At 42.0% G+C, this 21,079-nt stretch overlaps 1 protein-coding gene across 1 annotated transcript; it reads right to left on the bottom strand.

Moving 5' to 3' along the window:
* Positions 1–1,162: 1,162 nt before the first annotated feature.
* Positions 1,163–19,255, bottom strand: galnt12 (UDP-N-acetyl-alpha-D-galactosamine:polypeptide N-acetylgalactosaminyltransferase 12). Its single transcript, XM_086178023.1, has 10 exons — positions 18,867–19,255; positions 16,294–16,463; positions 13,758–13,947; positions 13,432–13,617; positions 12,813–12,930; positions 11,736–11,912; positions 8,354–8,485; positions 8,007–8,120; positions 6,609–6,764; positions 1,163–5,056 (listed from the first exon to the last, which is right to left on the bottom strand). Exons 1-10 carry the CDS (start codon positions 19,217–19,219, stop codon positions 4,919–4,921), a joined length of 1,734 nt encoding a protein of 577 aa, XP_086034149.1. The 5' UTR covers positions 19,220–19,255; the 3' UTR covers positions 1,163–4,918.
* Between the last annotated feature and the right edge of the window lie 1,824 nt (positions 19,256–21,079).

Genomic DNA, 21,079 nt, shown 5'->3' with positions numbered 1-21,079 from the left:
ATGCAGTCGGAACAGGACCAGATTTTGTTTTCTTCATTCGTCATTTCAGATCTATCGCCCCGCCGGTATCCCAAGAAACAGATGAGCGCCATCAGGCCGTAATTGAAAGCGACCACAGCGCAGGGTTTTCGACACCATGGGAAACAGAGCGACGTGGCGGGCATGACATTTCACCGTCTCAACAGCTGGTGATCACACCAATCAGATATGGTTGGAGACACCACCCACCCCCACCCTCACACGCCAACCTCTCAAACTCCCTTTTTCTTCTCTCATTAGTCTCCCTTTGTCTTGATACGTCTCTCCATCACTATTAAACGTGGACGGTCGCTGGTTATTGTGGTTGTGACCGCGGGTGAGTCACAGCTTCACGTACGCACGACATTGCGCTAAGTTTCTTAAAGGAACATCGCAGAAGATAAAAGTTGCCCTCTGTTGGTGAAAGGAGTATCCAAAGAATTCTGGTGCATTTCCAGTCATACCTCTTGGCCCAGATTCATTTTGATTCAACTGTTGCAAATAAGAACGGACAAGTAGAACACTGGTTAGCTCTTCCGCCTGACGGCAAGAAGGTCTCTGGTTAGGTTCCATCTAACTCCATGTTCTCCAAGTGTTGACGGGGTTTCCTCCCGGTTCTCCTGTTTCCTCCGATAGTCCTAAAACATGCAGGAGGTTCATTCGAGACCCTGAATGGCCCACAATTGTTCCTGACATGAGTGAGTGGTTGTAGATCTCTAGCTGTGGCTCTGTGATTGACTACAGACCGGACCAAAATGGGGCCCATCCATTGCCCGAAGACAGCTGGGATGAACCCCTGCGACCCTGAATGCAGGATGAGTGGTATAATGAATGAATGTTGCAAATAAATGTCGGCTGGATGTGATTAGTAGCACCCACTACTGAGGGAGGACATCCTTAAAACATCAGTTTTTAATCATTATTTCATGAACGTGAATGGAAGTGACATGAGAGGTTTTGTCATTTGCTAAAATGATTTTTTGACTTTTGATAGACAGGTTAGAGATACCGTTGGCAACCACTCCGTAGGAGCAGGGAGCATTCAGCTTTGATCGCATGCACATTTCTGGAGTGCTGAAGTTTCCCAAAAAAAGTGTTTTCCTTCAAGGATGTGAACACTTTCAATAAACAATGAGGCTTGCTATTAGTGTTGTTAGTATTTATACATAAATACAAGTATACAACATAAGAGGGATGAAGAGCACAACCCTATGTTACCTTTGTTTTTAACTTCTTTTAGACTCAGCAGACAACATTTGAAAGAAAACAAAGGTACAGAGACATCAGATACAGTCCATTTATTGGACTGCGCAAAATACAAATCGATGTTCAATACATCCTTCATTTTCCAAACACCATAAGGCCACGAGGGTAACTGACGGCAACGAACACCAGATATGGTGAATCACAGCAATGTTATTTTGCATGTTTCCCATTATCCTGAAATCTCTCAACTTTAAAAAAAAAAAAAAAAACAAGAAGTAGCCATCAGTCTTAAAACAAACAGTGCTGTTCTTTAAGGGTCGAGTGTAACGGCACAATCAGACACAAGCTGACAGAAGCACCCGTGAAGAATGAAAAATGATCTCAGTATATTTCGAACGATGTAAAACCCTTCATATTTAATCTGCAAGGAAGCAATAAGCTCCAAGAACGCCGGCCCTCAAGATTATAATCTGGGATGATCTCATGAACATGTTAACTGCAGAGTCAGGGTAGCGAATGTTCTTTGGTATTGCTGGACGCTAAAGGGAGCGGGCGTATTGAGTTTAACCACCGGCCGTCACACTCCATGCAGCGTCTGAGAGGCACCTGCACGCTGCAGCGGTAATTCAAAAGACTGCTGCCAACTCAAGGCAACTTTCTCAACAAATATCACGTCACTTTCTATTTAACGCCAGTAACGAAGACTTCCCCCTCAGCGCCAGACACACCTCTCCCCCCTCAGGCAGAGGAAACACAAATGTATCCGAGCACTGTCTCTTTCAGATTCATCTCGAGAATTAGTTTGTTACCGAAGCAGAATAGACCATTGTCTTTGCATTAATGTTGCCGATTTTTAAGTTCAACACCAACTTCTCTGAATTCAAAATACAGCTGCGTCACTTTGCTGTTTTTAGGATGAACTCTGCGTTTGGCACTCTAATCAGCACAGCCACTCTCCTAGTGAACTACCAGCAGCGGGGAGAAGACCTCCCAATGTACGCAGACCTGCTGGGCAGCCACACATGCAGGCTGCCTGTACGTGGCCCCCAAAACTGAATGTGGATTACAGCTGGGCCAGTGCTGCGCGTGACAAGCTAATATGAAAGTGCCTCTGTTTATTATTTTCATTTAGAACTGCTGTTGTTCCTTTCTCTCCTCCTCTGCACCAACTGTTCCCTCGCTCAAACTCAAACAGGAGGTCCTCCCGTCCTCTCCGAATGCACAACAGTTGAGGGCAGGGATGAAATTGACATCGCGCAGCCAAATAGACTTTATAAAATGTAAACGCAAAACTGAATGAGAACAGAAGAACCAGTAGCTTCAAGCATAAAATGTAGTGTTGCGTCCGCCTCAGAAAGACCAGAGGGTCATCAGATCCTGGTGTTTGCGGTTAAAAATGGTTTTGATAAAATTCAACTTTGCTGTATCAAAAGCATCCCAGTACTATGGTGCTGGATCAAGGTGAACTGCTGGCTATTTAATATTTAGTGATATCCTGAAGTAGAGATTTTTGTCTATTTTTCAAATTTGCTTCGGTGCATTGAATCGTTCGACGTTCAACTCCCAGAATTTCCGACCAATCACAGGTGAGAACCACTGCAATGGAGATTTCCCATTGGAAAAAAAAAAAAAAAAAAAAAGGAAAAGTAAAAATCAAAAGTACACGCTCAACTAATACGCTGTACGTCTCTCAGAGCCTAAATGTGCCTGGTATTTATTAATGTTAATAATTAAGGATCTCCAAACATTTTCCTTTTTTTTCACGTGTGCACATGGCTTATTGTGAGGTTTAGAATTTCTTTAAATACATGTTGCAATTTCCTGCAACAGTGATATTTTCCCGCTATGGTGCATTTATTACACCTGGCAAACAAAAACATTTCGATTAAATTCCACGTCGAGATACAACAAAAAAAATACTACTTTTTTGCTGATCCATTTATCTTATTGTGAGTGTAAGTATACTTTCAGAATCAATTGCAAAAATCCATCTCCGTACGATCAGCCCCCTGAACATCAATTCCCGACAGAGCTCCTGAGAGACTGGGCCAACAGCCTGTGAAGGTTAATGGTAAGGGGAGGTCACTGATTGCTTCACACACACACACCTCCATTATCCACTTTCACTGTCAAAAACCGGACTCTCAGAGACTTCCATTCAAGAATCGACCATCGCACGAGCATACAAACTCGAATGAAGAGGATTTGGCTGGTCCGAGTCGAAAGGATAAACCCTCAGCTCGTCACCTCTGACACAGGGAAGGAGATGTGACGATAAAAAAAATTGGAGGAGGACCAGAAAAATCAATCGGGCTGCCATCTGGCAACCCAGCACTCTGGAGACGCAGAGGACTGTTTGCTCCTCCTCCGTGCAGCCTGAGGGAGAAGCCGCACAGGTGACCACGGCTCGAGGCGGGAGGGTCTGTCGTCGGGTGTCTGCGACGTCAACGGGCTCTGTGCCCAGCTGCGTTCCGGGATCGCTCACGATCTGGATCCTGTCAGAACGCTAACCAATGTTTCCACGTTTCGTTCAGCTCGTTTCAAATTGTCAACACCAGGTGAAATGCTCTGAAAATCATTAGATTTCCTCGTCCACTCCTCAGTCAGGCACTGTCTGGGCTCCAAGATGGAAGCTCCAGGTCTGACCATGCAATGTTTGCACTTACGAACAATAAATGCAGACTGTAGCAGAGTCTAATCTTAAAAACACCTAAATTAGAAAGGCAAAAAAAACACTCTCCCGACAATAAAGGAAGAAAATCCATTAAATGTGGCTACGATGTCTTTTGAAGCTGAAAAAACACAAGTAGGATAAGTTTACAAAACCTAGCCTTCAGTCAAGTTTGCAGCAAAAAAGGATTTTAGTCAGAGAAGAAAGAGTCCAAGACTGGAGCTCCTCAAGTGATCAGTAGTTCCCAAATGAAGAGGTACTGGCACGAGGCCCTGGAATCTATGGCTTTTCTGGAAACCACCATTGTGAGAGCAGACGCTCGAAATGCCCCCATAAGTATTCCTCAATCCAATACCTGAAGATTTGTCCCACTTTGTGTTTACAAACAGACAACACAGCAGCAGCAAAGGGGGAGGACTTGCAGAGAGGAGCGCTGGCCCCCTCTGCAGGAGAAGCTGCAAACATGATTTGAAAAAAAAAAAAAAACCAAGGCTTGTTCATGACATACCAAGCCACCCGCTCAGGCTTCATGACAGATATATGAGGCGTCTGCTTCTTTTCTGACGGATGTGCACACTCCACTGTGAGCCTGTGCCAGTACAAAGTCAGGAAAAGAAGCATCAAGAAATGCTGCCATGTAGAGTTCTATACAGCTAGTTTTCAGTTCTCAAGCATCCTCTTGATTAAAAAAAAAACAATGTCAATCCCATAAGGCTCCCGTTTCCCAGCAACAGCCTCGAAGCAGGAAAAAAAAAAAACATTTTGCTATATATTTACCAAGCACTTAAGAAAGTAAGTACTTAACAACAGAATGATCAACTTTTGGTCCATTAATTCCAGCAAGAGCAAAATGTGCAAAGGGAGAGGTTTGGAAGGGGAGCATAACAGCTTCTTCCTCTAGGCTCCTTTCAGGGCAAGGCAAAAATATATTTAAAAAAATATTAGGCGAGTTAATCCAGCAATATCCCTCTAAAGGATACAGGCCCTGAACTGAACACGTTTTAATATTTTATGCTGAGACCATTACATTCTTTCCACAAAGAACCACTTTTGGTGGAGGCTTTCAGAGCAGGCCTGAAGCACTGGGGCCGGCGAGCCGTTGTCCGTGTTGTCCGTCGCTCCCACACACTTCTGGCTGATCACGTGGAGGAGGCTCCCATCCTGGAAACAGCAGGGTGCAGAAAATGTCCCCTCAGTGAATGCAAGCACAATATTCATTTTCACGCATTGGCAATCTGGGGTCTCCGAATGAACCTACAACACATTATTGGACGGTCAGTGGAAACCGGAAAAGCCTGGAGGAACACGGGGGAGAACATGCAAATTACACACAGAAAGTAATCGAACCAGGGACCTTCTTCATCGGAAAATAATTTTGATGAATAGTCTGCGACAACCAACTGCACTTGACATCAAATTTGTCAACAGTAGGCTGTTACATTTTAACAAAAGATGAAGTCTGAGGTTTAAATCCACCTTGAACATCCATCAGTAACAAAAGGCAGTAAAATGGCAAGTCACTAAGCATTGCATAGTTAACACAACACCACAATATCAATATCAGCTGACATCAATGTGCTAAATAACAAGGCTCAGCATTTTGACATCCTGACATTACAAACTGCATTCACAAAAAAATAAACAGAATTTAAATAACATGAACAGATCTTTCATGCATAAAATATTGGAAAGTTTTAATCTTGGTCATTAAATGCATCTATACATATTGTCTCTTTAGAAGGCCAGCATCACCTGATCCAATAAGCTGACTGCACAGCAACCACCCATTCATTCATTCATTCTCTATTTTGTCATAGGTCACGAAGCAATCACGAGTGTCATTGGGTGAGCACAAGGGTCAATCCCCGGGCCACATACAAACCATTAATACTTCAGAGCAATTTCTTAAATGACTACAGTGAAAATATCAATATGCATGTATGCCACTGTGGGAGGAAAACCAGACGACCTCGACAAAACCCAGTCGGACTCGAACCAGCAACCTTCTTGCAGTGAGGCGGCAGTGCCAACATCATATATTCCTGTGCTGTTAACAAGCCACAAGGGATAAAGAGGAACCTTGACTTACGAGTGCATCTACTTTCAAATTTGAAAAAATTCGAGTCGCCCAGTTGATATTTTGGTTTGCCATATGAACGGAGATTTGCGATAAAGTGAAGTATAGTGTGCAAGTTCAGTATGGCAATACATCTCAGCATTAAGTGCATCACGAATAAGTTAAGCAATAGAGCAGAAAATGAAAAAAGTCCCCCAACATCCTCTGCTGATCACCTCCTTTGCCAACGCCCCCAGCATCTTAGTCCAATCCTTATGGTATATAGACTAAATTGAACCAGTTTATTTCTCTACATTCTCTTTTATCATGTGATTTTCTACATCATTTGTTATCCCTAAAAGTATATTTTTCACATTTAAAAACAGGGGTCTGGAACAGAATAATAGCATTTCAATTCATTTTAAAGGGGCAATGTTATTTGATATACAAGTCGATTGAGATACAAGCTTAGTTACAGAACAAATTAAACTCGGAAATGAAAGTATAACTGTAATATCAAAATAAGAGAAAAAAAAAAAAATCACACTCACAGACACAGCCCCGTTCCCTGAAATCGTCATACCTTTACTTTTCTCTTCCTTTCTGGTAGGATCTTGTAAAAACACAGAGCACATATAAAAAGAAAATATTCATTACCTTTCGAAAGACAAACTTCTGGTCCGCTGGCACTGACTGGCCCCGTTTGCTGCACAGCTGCATGGTCAGGTACGTGCTGATGTTATCCCCTACGATGCATCCAGAAGGTTCCCTGGTGTTGTAGCGGATCTCTCCCTCCATGGAGAACTCGAAGAACTGGGGGAGGGAAACACAACAGCTGGGTAATTTCAGACATAACAGAAGGATGGAGCCTGAAAACTGAGCAGAGAATCAGTGCACGCAAAGGTGTGTGATATTGTTTCAAAGAAACAGGGTAACATCGGCACAGGTGCTGTGTCACTGCAGCATTCAAAAACCCTTTTTTTTTTGTTTTAATCCATTTCAAAAAAAAAAGTTTGGCAATAGTTTAAAAACTATGAAATCCCCCAAATTGAAATATGCATTTCCTCAGCTGTTTTCTGTGTGAAAATTTGAATTTTACTTTTACAACTGTTTGCGAAGTCAATGTAAGGGAAAGTGTTAAAATCAAAAATCCTACAGAATCCAGGTGTGACAACCCCCTGTGCTTCTGCAAATTGAGAAACGTGTTGGTGTAGCAGCAACCTGAGTGCTGGAGCCCACCACTATGCAGACACAACACCAGTGAGTGTCCACAAAAAGCTACAAGTATGACAATGGCAATCTTAGCAACACCATTTTTGTCTCAACCACAGAGGACAAAGGCAAAGTTCTCAATTTTCTATTTCATGCAGCCATGTCCATGGCCTGTTCATGTTTAAAAATGATACTACAAACTTTTGTGGCTTATTGCAAAAATAACTTCTTTTTTTGAAAAACGCAGAGTAGTTGTGCTGATTGCTGCTGTTTTAGAGGGCTGTTAGAAGTGGAGGGATAGAACTGCTCAGCAAGGTCATCTTCACTTCACACCAGGCATTAGGATGCATCTCGAGTGGGTACTTGTGATCGATTCTCACTTTCTTCCTCTTTATGCAAATGAACACGTTAATCATTTCCTTTAGAAAAAGACCAAATTTCATGTTTCCAACTGACAGGAGGCGGCCACGTATTCCCCATGCCTGGTCTGAGGAAGAGGAAATTAAAAACAATACAGAGCTGTGTCTATTTATCAGCTTGCTCCTGTCTAACCAAATCACAGATGTTTGATATTTTTTTATATATCAAAGTGCCTTATGATGTAAAACAGAATCTGTTTGTGTAATTTAGAGGAACAGTGTGGTCTTCCAATCCAAGGCAATCAGAGACACGACGCACTTATCACCTGCGGACCGAGATCTGATGCATGATGACCGCTTTCACGGCCAGTCCTGAAGAAAGCTAGACCTCAATTCACACATCTGATCAGACTATGATTAACTTCAAGGAAATTAGGTGCTATTAGCCTCTTTTTCTTTCTTTCTTCCAAAAGGGTCTCAATACCTGGTTCTGTCCCATGCCGTGACACGGGTAGAGAATGACCCTCTGGCCTGCCACCACATTTTCATCTGCGGGGTTGTAGTCAAAGCAATAGCGGGCCTTGCCCCGGTTTTTCAGCTGCAGAGAGCATAAAGCAGTTTCATCAGTCAGCAGAGCAATTTGTTTATTTTTATCATTTCAGCTTTGTAAACCACTGGAGAGAGTAAAGCTGCAATTCATATCAGGGTGAAAAAATGCTGAGCTTTTTAAGTATTTTGGTACTTTCTTAATAAGGTTTCTCTCTTTTGCCTTCAATGGGCATTTCAATAGGACACAATCCAACTTAAAACATTTTTTTCCCCCATTCTCACCATTCCGAACATGCCAGGTCGATCTTCAGGGACAGGAATATCGGGGTAAACATTGTCCAGAAACCACTTGAAGTTTTTACAACCCAACTTCTCTCGGAGCTTCTTGCGCTCCGTAACGTCTCCATATGCCTCCTAAAAAAAAAAACAAAAAAAACACAGATCAGAGTTATCCATTTATCAAATGGTGTCAAAACAGTAAATGCGATATCTCTGTGGAAACAAGAGCGCCATCTATAGCTGTTCCAAAACACAACACAGACAAGACGCCGCTCCTACACAAGCAATGGACTTTTAACCCGGTAAAAATTTAGAGTGAAATTCTCCAAATTCGAAGAAACTCAAGGTTAATGAGTGCGAACAGTATCTGAAGTGAGATCTAAATAGATTCCCACGTTCATGGTTAGACACACAACGGTGATGATGAGTAATGAGGTACAGTGCAAAGACTCTGCTCTGATTTGCCGTGGCACATACGTTCAGCTGGAGGAATCAGCTTTGCAGGATGATGGATGTTGGCTGTTTGCCACAGCTCTAATTGATCCTTCATCGACTTATTTGATTAGGAGAGATTACCAGGGGACCTGGTCCTGTAAGGGAGGAGTGAGGCTCACCAGGTGAGACTGAGGGTGAGAGCAGGTCACTGCGGCATCAGTGGGGTCAACAGGGAGCACCGCCTAATAGCAATGTGCTACTGAAACGCTAAAGAGGGACACACGTTAAAAAGGATCTACACTTCAATATATGGATCTGTAGACGGTCAAGGGAAAATGACTCAAAGAGTAACTAGAGGCCAATTTGATAAAGAAGGGAGTAAAAAGATTTAGTGTTATAAATGGGTAAATGGGCAGTGGATAAACAACAGAAGCACATTCACAGATGTTTCAACTTCACTAGCCCCGGGACTCTGTGGTAAAACTTGTGATGTGATGCTCAGGCCCCCAAATGAGAAAGGTTTTTAAATTTGCCCAGGTAACTGTGGCTCATGTTTTTCTCTGTTGCCCACGGTGCTATGCATTGATAGGGATCCTTTTGGTGAGTGGTGTGGGTTAAGGGAGCTCAGTCATAGAGAAGACTGATAGAACAAAGTGGCGCAAACACTACTGGCACAGCTCTGAAAAAAACAACACTGAAAAAAAATGTTTGCTGAGAGCTTTTTAACAGGGAACCATAATCATACAACAAGCTTCTTCTTAGCAACTGGTAACTGTTGCAATGCTGCACTCCATGGACTCTGTGTATGCGTGTGTTCCTTTTATAAAAAGAAAGTTTTTTGACAGTTACCCTCAAAAGTTTAGTCGTGTGACAGGCTCACTGTACAGGTTAAAAAAAAACAAACAAACAAAACTCTTAAAGTGCAAGACAGAATACGGCTGCGACAAAATTAAAATGATTTATTTGACACGGTATTATGTATTTAAGCACTAACACTCTGAGAGCCTCACAGCCCCTCATCGGGATCCCTGTGTCACAGACATTTTCAAAGACCACATAAATTCAGTTTATTACTTATGAGACACTAAATTATTTGCTAAAAGCACTGAAGACTTCTGATTATAGTGCAGCCCTGACAAAGACAGAGCTTTGATGATGTGAAAACAAATTACCTCCGTGTATTTAGAAACTGCAGAAAATGTGAATGCTTCTAGTTTTCCTGTTTATTGAATATTAATGTAATTAAAATTCAGGTCTGGCAAAAAATGAAGGCTGAAATGATGCACTTGAGGGAAAGTGATGAGGAGAATTATATGACCAAAGGCAATTATAATCATTAAACCAAGAGAAAGTTTGGTCCTACATAAAGATATGCAGATGGATAGATATTTTAAGAGAATGCATAAGACTAGAACTAAAAAGTTTGAAATCAAGTTCCTCAAAGAAGGAAAGAGAGCAAGGGATTGTGATATTTCAGACTCTTTTGTGTATAAGGATTCAAGGAACCGGGCCTGGGGGTTGAACACTGGCAAACAGCAATGACTGTAACTCATCTAGAGCCAACAGAGTCACATGGCAGTGTCAGCAAGAAAACATTTGGGTGAATTAAAAGCATCATTACGGCCACTGAACTGCTGTTGAGCCAGGTCCTAAACCCCAACTGCTTCAGTGGCAGCGGATCAAAATGCAGTTGTACTGGTTGGCTTCCGGGTGTGAATGTGATTTGGGTGTACCTGCAAATAATCGACTGCCTTTGAGTGAACCAAACCAGAATAAACAAACCATATAAAAGAATTAACAAAACAAACACAGGATTTCTTTGACAGCCAAAAGGAAACTTTAACTCAGTGCTCTAAGTAGGAGAGACAGCCTTCAGGAGTCACTGTGGCAACGGTCCACTCTATGACTGGAAATGCAGTCTAGAATAAAATGTGGACTGGCTGATCACACCCTAATGCTGACTTCATTTTCTCCCTTGCAGACAAGTAGTCTTGTAAAGAAGACTCCTGCAAAGATACCTTCACAGTAAAAACCGCAATGAGATCCTGTATTTTATCAGACTCAGAAGCTGTTTTACATCAGCGTCTCCACACAGAAAATTAAGCCAAAAACATTTGGATTTTTTTCCCCTAAATCAATTTGAAAGAGTGACAAAAATCTGACTGATTTCAGTGGACAAGATGTTCTCGATGCCTGTGTGACTGGCTGGTAATGGCTTGTTCTCTGCCGGCAGAACAAAGGTAGAGGATAATTGTACACTCTGCTGTCTTGGCCTGCCCTACAGAGACAAACTCGGGTCACTGGAGGACAGGGGCATGGTGAGTAGTCGGTTCTTTGGACGACACCGCGGGGAACATGTCGTATTGGGTTTGTTGGACCACTGCAGGTTGGCAAGGCTGTCTCCTCTCAGGGAGATGAGCACAACCTGATCAGTGTTTATAGGGCTTCTCCACTTAATTACACTGTCACACATGCAGGAACACAGCGGCCAGGCGCCCCATGGGTGCCCTGCTCTGTCAAGGACAGGTGGTTGACACCGCCGGCACCGTGTGGCATGGAAAGGTAGCCAGGGTGTCTGGTGCTCATGTATCCAACGTGTCACTTAATCAGAGGTGTTTTGACACCATGGCAGGAGCAAGGCGTATGAAATGCAATTTGTTAAAGAGCCAACATATCATTTTATGATTGTGTGTGGGGCGGGGGTGTTTGAAGAGTGTGTGTGCACGAGTGAAATGTGATTAATCAAACAGGTTAGTGATGGAGCAGGCTGCAAGGCTCTTTAAAAGGACAAGTAATTCAGTCAATTCGGAGATGTCTGCTCAACAGAGCTGCAAACAATATATTAGGTCCGGCACCAATGAAGTGTGCACATGCTTCACTCACACGCGCACGTGAGCGTGCACACACAAACACACACAAGTAAGCACGCGCACCATCTGTGAATACTAACCAGCCGTGCGTGGGGGTTTCGGTGGTAGTAGATCTCTTTGTATTCGTCCATCCAGACCTCAGCAGCTCTCACGCTGTTTGCCAGAGCTTTGCTCCGTGAGTAAGGCGCCTTTTTAGGAAACACGTGGCCTACATGAGAGCAGGGGTGGATCTCCAGGCTGCCTCCACACTGCCAAATCTAATGGATATCAACAACAGAAGCACAAGGGTTTGGTTAGCCTCCTGGCCATGATTTGATCCGGCAGCACAAAGCAAAGCCTTGTTGTGGAGCATCCGACAAATGGAAAAACTGTTTTGTTGAGAGTTGCAACAGCAATTTTCTGGGCTGATTAAAACTTAACAGCTCCAAATTTCTATCGATCTAAAACATACATCCTAATTTGTGGCATCCACAAACATTTTCTGGAACTCTCTTTACCAACACTCGCTAAATGGATATCAATGAAGGACCCCCGGTCATAAAAACTTCATCTTACATTTCAGACCAATGTTTTTAAAAAGACTGCTCCACTGTTCTGACTGTCCCATTTACACAACAGAATGTGTCTTTGTGGCCCCCTGTGCTGCCAGAGAGGAGGATTATCTCTTCCCCAATCCATCTCCTCGTTCATAAAAAAAAAAAAAAAAAAAAAAAAAAGGCACAACAGTGGTGCTATGTTCCTGCCTTGAAAAGGCTGGGTAAAGAAGGGTTGCTGTTCTCTTCTTGTGAGACACTCATACTAAAAAAGGAACAAAGGGGTTTCCTGCTGAGGATATAACAACGCATTTCACATCAAAAAAATTGTCAATGGCCTGTTCATTTTACAAGTGCAATGTGTCAAAAAAAAATTTAGAGTGCACGGAAACCTTTAGAAAAAGCTCAAATCTTTAGTCTACATCCTAAAGAACCAGAAAAATGGGGGAAAAACACCAAACAAAGCTCAAACCCCTCGTATCCAGTCAAATCTACATTATCAATTATATTACACTGCCGTGCCATGTCCTGATATGCACGGTGTCAGAGAGGAGGCTGGAAGGGGGCTGCAAGTAAATATGCATATTTGGTTTTTCACTTATCAAACAGAGGACCATTTCTTACCCTGAAGGAGAATTCCAGATTCTCTCCTCCCCATACCTCCATCCCCGTGTCATAAGTCCCTAGATAATGGAAGTACTTTTTGCTCACAGCAAACAGGCCACCTGCCATAGTTGGTGATCTGAAGGGACAGAGAGAGAGGAGAAAAAGTTTACAGAAAGAGTCCACACAAATTAAATATCAGGCACCTCATTAATATTTACTCTTCTATTTAACAGAGTAAACCTAAGCATTAATGCTCAGCTTAGGGCTGGTGTGTGTGTGAGTCTGTGTGTATGTGTCTGGTTGTAGTATGTCTAATATCCTCTGATTTTCCATATGTAAAGTATCCATCTTTACATCATGACACAGATTGCTGGTTATATATATTAATACATATTACATACATATTACGTAATACATATCTTCCAATTTAAACAACTGGACAGAAACAGACAGAAATTGTTTTAAAATGGAATAAAAATGAGTGAGAAATTAGATAGTTGGGGAAAGAAAAAAAGTTTCACAAAATCAGAAACATTTTCTATAAGTGTCGAACTAGCGTAGTTCATTTATTGGCAATTGCAGTCATGTTTTCAGTGGAATATTATGATTATTTTGCCAGGAGGTCCAGCAGGCACACCTGATGACGTCGACGGGTGAGCGGCGCCGTTTCTGCTCATACTCTGGGACAGAGTGCCATGTAAAGACCAATCGCCAGTCAAAGCCCCCAATCTGAGGTTCCCCAGAGTTCCCCAGGTACTGAAAGGTGTTCCAGTCGATCACGTCAATGACAGGACACACCACTGCCGACGGCTCCTCTTTGATCCTGGTGGATAAACGGAAAAACTGTTCACGGGGGAAAACACAGTTGAGATTGTTAGCTTAGGTGGATCTTTGTCTGCTTTCTGTGCGTGCAGCAAAAATCAGCAGGCTCTTAATCCTTACAGTTTGATGTGGCTTTCTCACCTGTGAAGGAGCGGCTCCAACCAGCCCTGATGACACTCGCAGTGACAGTCCAAGAAGGTCAACACGTCCCCCGTGGTGATGGATGCCCCAAGCAGACGGGCGCGGACCAACCCCTCCCTCTTGGTGGCCCGGATCAGACGCACTTTCCTCAAACCTGCGATGTACTTCTCCAGTGGCTCTTTCAAATGAGCTTTGGGACATTGGGAAAATATAAGAAAACCAAACAGAACATCTTATCAGGGGTGGGGAGATTTGGTTGTGTCTGAAGGTCACCCTTGTCAAAGTTACTTCAAACATTAAGTATGTAAGTGAAACAAGGACAGTGGAGATTTGAGCAACAGCAGCTGGTTAAGCTGTTAGAAAAAAAAAAAAGAAAAAAACACTGGTTATGTGTTTTGGCTCAAGGAAAAAACATTACAACAAAAACAAGGCCTGAGTGAATTAGGTAGACAACCTCTGCCAGATGGTCTTTTGACAACCCTAGAGGCCTCAAGGTTTATTTACAGGATAAAAATAAACATTCTTGTAGTCCATCAAATATCCTATTCGTACCTCTGTTTTCCAATGTCTTCACAGCATCTCCTAACGAGTAAAATTAAACCTGTCTCAAAACATTTCTCATGGTTGATTTCATCATAATTTTACAAGGATAGCCAAGTCAGTGCAGAGTTAGGGGCCAAAACAATGTACAACCACTCCCTAAGAATGTGGCAACCCTTAATGGCCGGCCAGGCCGCTAACCACTGAAATGCTGCACTGCTTTCACAATTTGATTAATGATGAGCGAGACGACACAGAAACACCGTTGCAAAATGTAGATATGTAACTGCAAGTCAGGTTTGAGAGGGATCAAGAGCTCAAAAAACAAATCCAAACAGCTTTTACTGACATCAAATTCATAATTAACGGACTGTTTGTTAAGACAATGGGCGGTAATTTGGAACCCCGCTTTGTGTAAACACAAATGTGATAACACCAGGATCTGTTCTTGCTTACAGCTAAAAATCTATCAGCTCTGGAAATATTTGTCTGCTGTATTCTCCTGAACAATGGGTCTGTCAATATTCCCTCAACTTTTCGGTGCTGTATTTTTCCTCTGTGCGCCACAAGACGTCTACTTTGATGGAAATATCGAGGCTGCTGCTGGCTACCACTGTACTGGAGTGTCTACAACAAGAATAATTCTCTCAAACCAGAGAGAGGCCAGACACAGTTGTTTCTCTCGAGACTTCTGGCTAGAGAAACAGCGCAGACTGATAAGGGCCTCATAGCCACTGGGACAGAGCGAAAAGTATTATTGGCTTATTATAACAGCAGATTTCTACTTTAATTTGTGCTATTGCAACACGCTGGTGGCTTCCTTGCGTGGCCGTAATGTATTTTATTGATTGATTTGTCCTTCAGCAGTTTTTCAGCTCGATTGTTGTATAAAAACTGAAAAAGAAAAAAAAACTGAAAGATAAGGTATGAATGGACCATAGTATTTAGAGTATGTGAAGCAGACATAAAAATATCAATCTAAGTGTTATTATTATTATTATTAGTAGTAGTTGTAGTAGTAGTAGTAGTAGTAGTAGTAGTAGTAGTAGTAATACTACTACTACTACTACTACTACTACGACTACTACTACTACTACAACACATAGAAACTGTAAGATTGAGGATTGACTGAAGGTGTAAGAAGCACAAATACGTGAGCGATTTGATAGCTAATGGAGCTTTGATTCAATAACTCTTGGATGATGATTTTATTTTCTGTATGTTTTCTCAAGCATGGAGCAGGAGATTTGTAGCATATGCTAGAAAATCATCGCAGTCATTTTTATGACCAGTTTTATTAGAAAGGTAAAGTTTGCTTTTCTGCTAGTTTCCTAAATGATGATTTATTGGCCAACGACCTGTACAGATATATCTGCATTTGTTTCCCGCCTGACTGGAAAGAAGTCCCTCCCCTTGAGATTACATTATACTACTAACTCAAGAGGCACACAAGCAGATCCCAAAACCAAATACAACCACTTTGGAAATGTGCACATTTACTAGAGAGCTTGAAGAAAATAAAACTACTAAGTTTCACAAAAATTGAGCAAAATAAAAATCTATCATGGTTCTGTCAATTTCACAAAAATATGAACATTTTAGGCCAAGATCAAGATATCGTCAATTATATGAGGCATCCCTTTGTAGTGCCATTAAATGCATTTGATTTTAATGCTTAATTCTTTTTGTCATAACATCTATGACATCTATGTCTATGGATTAATAACGTCATGTGCCTGATTCATTTATTCAACCATTTTCTATGAAATTGGCAGAATGTGCCAGATATTTTCTCTCACCTAGTTTCAATTTCTTCCGGAATCTGTTTGACTGGATAGCCAGGGTACCAGTCTTTACCCACCACCTGTCTGAGAACCGCTGATTGACACCTGCCTGTGCCAGAAAACACAACCTTCGTCTCGTGCCTGCCAACCTGCCTGTGTGTCTGTCCCTCACCTCGTCTTAGCTAAACACATTCCCGCGAGTCGGCATTCACCTCGATCGCTGTAGTCGTCCACCAGCACCACTTCCTTCAGCAGAACATCAGGGGACGTCTCCAGTACACTGTGGACCGTTCTTAGCAGGGTGGACCAGGCCTCGTTGTAGAAGGCGATCACCACCGACGTCGTCGGCAATGACCTGTAATCATACTTCAGCTCTTTGCAGCTGCAGTATGGAAAGAATGCACTGATGAACTTGGCATACTTTTCTGAGAAAAAAATAAATACATCATCTGATGAAAAAGAGCAATAAATCAAATCTTCAGAAAATGGCAGCCAAAAGTAGAATGTGGAGTAAGTTCAAGAAAGAAGTACATGCAGTATACAGTTGTTCTTTGAGTGTATTTTTCAAACTACTTCAAACTACTTCAAGCTTTCTTCTGAATACAATGGGAGTGAATGGAATTTTTCTTTTTGGTGCACAAGTGCAAAGATTTTTTTTTTTTTTGATAGATCATGTTGACAGAGGATACATTGTCAGAAACCAGTTGGCATTTAATTTTGTGGATTATCTTGGGTGATAAATGGACCATAATTTTGACTGAGAGACGCTGCTGACCAGTGGTTAGAATAATCTCTTTGCACTTTGATCATCACAAGATAAGAAACTCCACCGTGGTCATTTCATCTGCAGGATACACAGACAACACATAATGTAATACTCTCACTGTTTCAAGTAAACATTATGTGGGAGTCGTCATATAGATTTGTCTTTTTTACATTTTTTTACAACCTTTAAACACACTGTGAGCACACTGCTATTCAACAGTTGCCAAGGTCGAATTTAGCAACAGAATATTTTACTTGCTAATATTTTTTTAATCAATTGAAGCATTTCCAGCCAAATTTCATGTTCACTATCTGCTGATTTTTTCATTTCATCATTTTTAAATGTTTAGGGTTCATTTCGTTTTAACTTTCCTGACAGATCCATCAAACGAGACAACCCTTAGGTGGGCAAGGGGGTGAAGCAAACTATGAGAACATTAGCAAAAAAAAATGTCAAAAATGATATCCAATATTATCTTAGCAATCAATATATGGAGTTAAACAATGAATACTATCAAAACTTCTAATGCAATAGTACCTTTCTCTCAGCAGTAGACACAGTCTGCACATTTGGAAACTTTATTTTTAATTTTTTTTTACATTTGAAAGTTACAGTGTACACTAATTCTAATTATCTATTTATGAGGCAAGGTTATGAATGAGCGTTGTTATCTATTAGTAAGGAACAGCCCGATGGCAACAGCCTCACTCTGACCTTGTATAGCACAGAAAGCTGCACCAGTTTGATCCCCGCAAGTCTACTACACATTTTTACTATGCTGTTCAGCCTATTTCTGTCTTTGACAGTGAGGGACTCAAAACACCAAATAAAAGAGAAGGTTAAAACAGACTCAATAAAACATTTTCATAAAAACAGGACCCACAGTAAAACATCTCAACTTCCGATACAAGCACATGCGCTGGTGGGCTTCAGCCCAGACACACAGGTTGTTTTTAAAGATGGTACCCAGGTATCTGTACTGCTGTACATTTCTAATGGCAGGCCATGACTAAAAACAGGGGAGTTCAGCGCAATTTTCTTCCAAAAACCAATTATCATTTCCCTCATTTTAGAAACGCCAATTTCTAAGGATGAGCGCTCACGCCAGTCGATAAAAATAGCTAACCGTGATTGACATAGTCATTATTATGGAGCGACACAATCACAGTCATCTGCAAACTTGATTTTTCAGTTTGCATAAGGACTTTAGCACTCATTTGTAATGAAATAAATAAAAGTGGTGAAAGAATGGTGGCCTAGGGGGGGACCAGTGACACATCAGATAAAACAACATTTACCCTCTGTGTTCTGCTGGTTAAAAAGTCAGCTTGCAAGCTTACTATACCCTGGTCAAGGTTGTACATGCTAGTAAGGCGATTGGCTAAAATGTTGTTGTATGCAGTTATTAGCAGATGCAAAGTCAATAAAAAAGCAGATGATGAAAAGCATGTGCCCCTCCAAGTTGACCCAAAACCACGTTGAATAGGGTGTTGACTTCATCACCAACACCCATACCCTCTCTGTAGGGGAAGTGCAGCTGGTCCAACCTGCTCTGAGTTGTGCACAAAATTTCCTCAAAGACATTCATGTCAAAGGAAGTGAGCGCAATGGGCCCAAAGTCATTCTGGGATTTTGGTGTTTTTGTCATGGGCGCCAGGACAACAATAGCCTTTCCAGAGATGAGGCACCCAGCAGAGTTGGAGGGATTTCCTGAAAATGAAAGTGAAGATGCAGGCCAGCTGCTCTGCACAGTTCTTCCGGAATCTAGATGTAGTGTGCCGAAAGTGAGCTTTGTCTTAAATTCTCAGGAATATGGAGTACTTTAGTATACAAAGTAATTCCTCAACCACACTGCTTGCAGTGGTTGAGGAAGTACTCAACCACTCAAAGATGTTTTTGGACTGGAGACATAGGGCCTTTGGAGCTGCAATATGTGTGTGTGTGTGTGTGTGTGTGTGTGTGTGTGTGTGTGTGTGTGTGTGTGTGTGTGTGTGTGTGTGTGTGTGTGTGTGTACTCACAGTGGGTTCCACCTCTCCGGCAAAGTGCGATGGAGTGACACTTTATCACTGACATAGATGTTTATTTGATGAATCTGGATGCTCGCCTCCTCTTCTTTTTTCCCAGCTTCGTCCAGATCCAGTTTGACAGCCCTCCCCAGCTCACCCGGGGCGTTCAAATCCAACGGGGGCTTCGGGTAGACCGGCCTATTCAGCTGCTCCGCGCCCGCCTCTCCCTCCCCGGGGGCCCCCCGGCGACTCGCCCCGCTCACGTCCCCAGAGCCGTGTCTAAAAAATATCAGGTAGCCCAGCAAAGTGACCCCGCAGAGGAGGAAGAGTAACTTAGGTCGGTTCCTCCTTCCGCAGGCTGCCATCGTGTCGTTTCCTTCCTCGCTGCAGACTTGGCCAGAGTTGGCATACCCACCCCCGCCCTCCTTCCCACCTACCCCACCGCCGCTTCACTTTCCCCCCCTACTCAGAAAGAGTTCGCTTTACTTTCCAAGTCGGGTTGTCTTAAAAAGAAATAAATAAAAAAAACAACCGAACATGTGGCCTTGTCAAGCAGCGAAAGAAAGCGCTCTTATCCGCCGTAGAATCTGGACACTTCTCCTGCTCGGCGGCGGGATGGAGGCGAGTGTGAACGGATTAGCATACGGAGATTGATTACCTCCCAGATTAGCCAATTTAGCTACTTGACCTGTTGGTTCCCACTGGACACTCAAACTAATCTAGGTCGGATAAAAAAAAAAGAAAAAAACTCTCCCGCTGTTGTTTGCGGTGCGAGTAATTGAAAAACGGCGTGGAGACGGTAGTCTGTCACGGACGTTGATAAAACGTGAAACTAACAACTTTGTCGCCCTTAAGAAACATATTGACGTTGTTTTGGTGTTCAGGAAGCCACTTAAAGTTACTCAGTTACTCTGCCGGCTGCTTGAACTTGAAGTAACCCGGCTTCATTTCCGGTTCAGTTTCAAAATAAAAGACCGGCGTAGTATCGACTCGTGGATTTCAATATTGTTTGATCAAATATTAATATCTTGTTTCTCGTTTCGTCCGGATGAAAATCACTGTCCATAAAAGAGTTTAACTATCATCGAATAACACAGTTGTCGAAGTTTGCTGCATGTATAGGTGGTTTCAAATTCACGACCTCGCAAGACGGTGCGCAATTATTTTGAAGTTTAAATAATAGAACCGGAAATAGTCTTAATTTGTCTCCCTTGTTTTGACGAAGGTAAAACCACTGAAGTTGCATGATAATCTTAAACATAGAAGATAAACCACGACCTACTAAACATGTTGTTATTTCATTCGGAATATTGGAAATAAAAAATTAAACGTATTTTCCACATAGTGATTAAAAGCGAGTGTATGAAAATATGCGGGTGTGTGTGAATGAGCTTCTGATATGTGTAAAGTGGGCGGTGGGTGCAAAGATGACCATTATACTATTTGCAGAACAGAATATTATGTTAATGCACATGATAATGTGCCACCAGTGAGTGTAAGGAAACTGATGGGAAAAATCGTGCCAAAAAAAAAAGAAATGTGGTGCAAAAAGGAATCAAATAAAAAATGCTAAATGCTAAATAATTAAGTTGATTATTCAAGGCGACAAGGTAATTTGAGTGTCACACGGTTTGATGGAGTACCCATATTGTGAAAACGACAAAGAGACACAAGGGAGGCAACAAGTCAGCCAGAATTTTGTAATATACCACGCTAGACAGGTCATGTCTTTTCTGTCACACACAAACACACACAATATTCATGTTGATGCATGAAGGCTTTTTCATTTAGGACCGGATGATGGATAATATTTTCCATGCAACAGATAGTGCCGATGTATTAGAAAGGATGATAAAAAAACAATGGGCAGGTTATTATCCTGTTTGTCCAATCATTACTGCAGCTGCCAGCCATGAAGGATTTTATACAATATTAAAACATCAACATCAACATGACACAATGGCCTTTTGTTCTGAGCCTCTGAGTTGTGTCATGTTAAAATATCTCCCACAAAAAAGTAAGTGAAATGATGGGAAACTAAGCTTGAATTAGTTATAATAATGGAAAAATCCCAAGTGATTCGTTGAGGCTTTTCTGTCTCTAAGGCACCGTACTGCAGTGGTTAATTCTGTTTAAACCACATAACAGGCTGTGGCCATTTCTTAAAGGGGTTACATTGTTTTCCTTGGATACAAGGAAGTAAAAGATTTGGTCAGCCCAGAAGA

The sequence above is a fragment of the Fistularia commersonii genome, chromosome 30 (genome assembly GCF_037954325.1).
Source record: "Fistularia commersonii isolate RoL2024-O1a breed Wild chromosome 30, RoL_Fcom_v1.0, whole genome shotgun sequence".
In the NCBI taxonomy this organism is placed as follows: Eukaryota; Metazoa; Chordata; class Actinopteri; order Syngnathiformes; family Fistulariidae; genus Fistularia; species Fistularia commersonii.
Note: the sequence above shows the minus strand (reverse complement) of the source record. Positions and strands in the feature narration are given on the sequence as shown.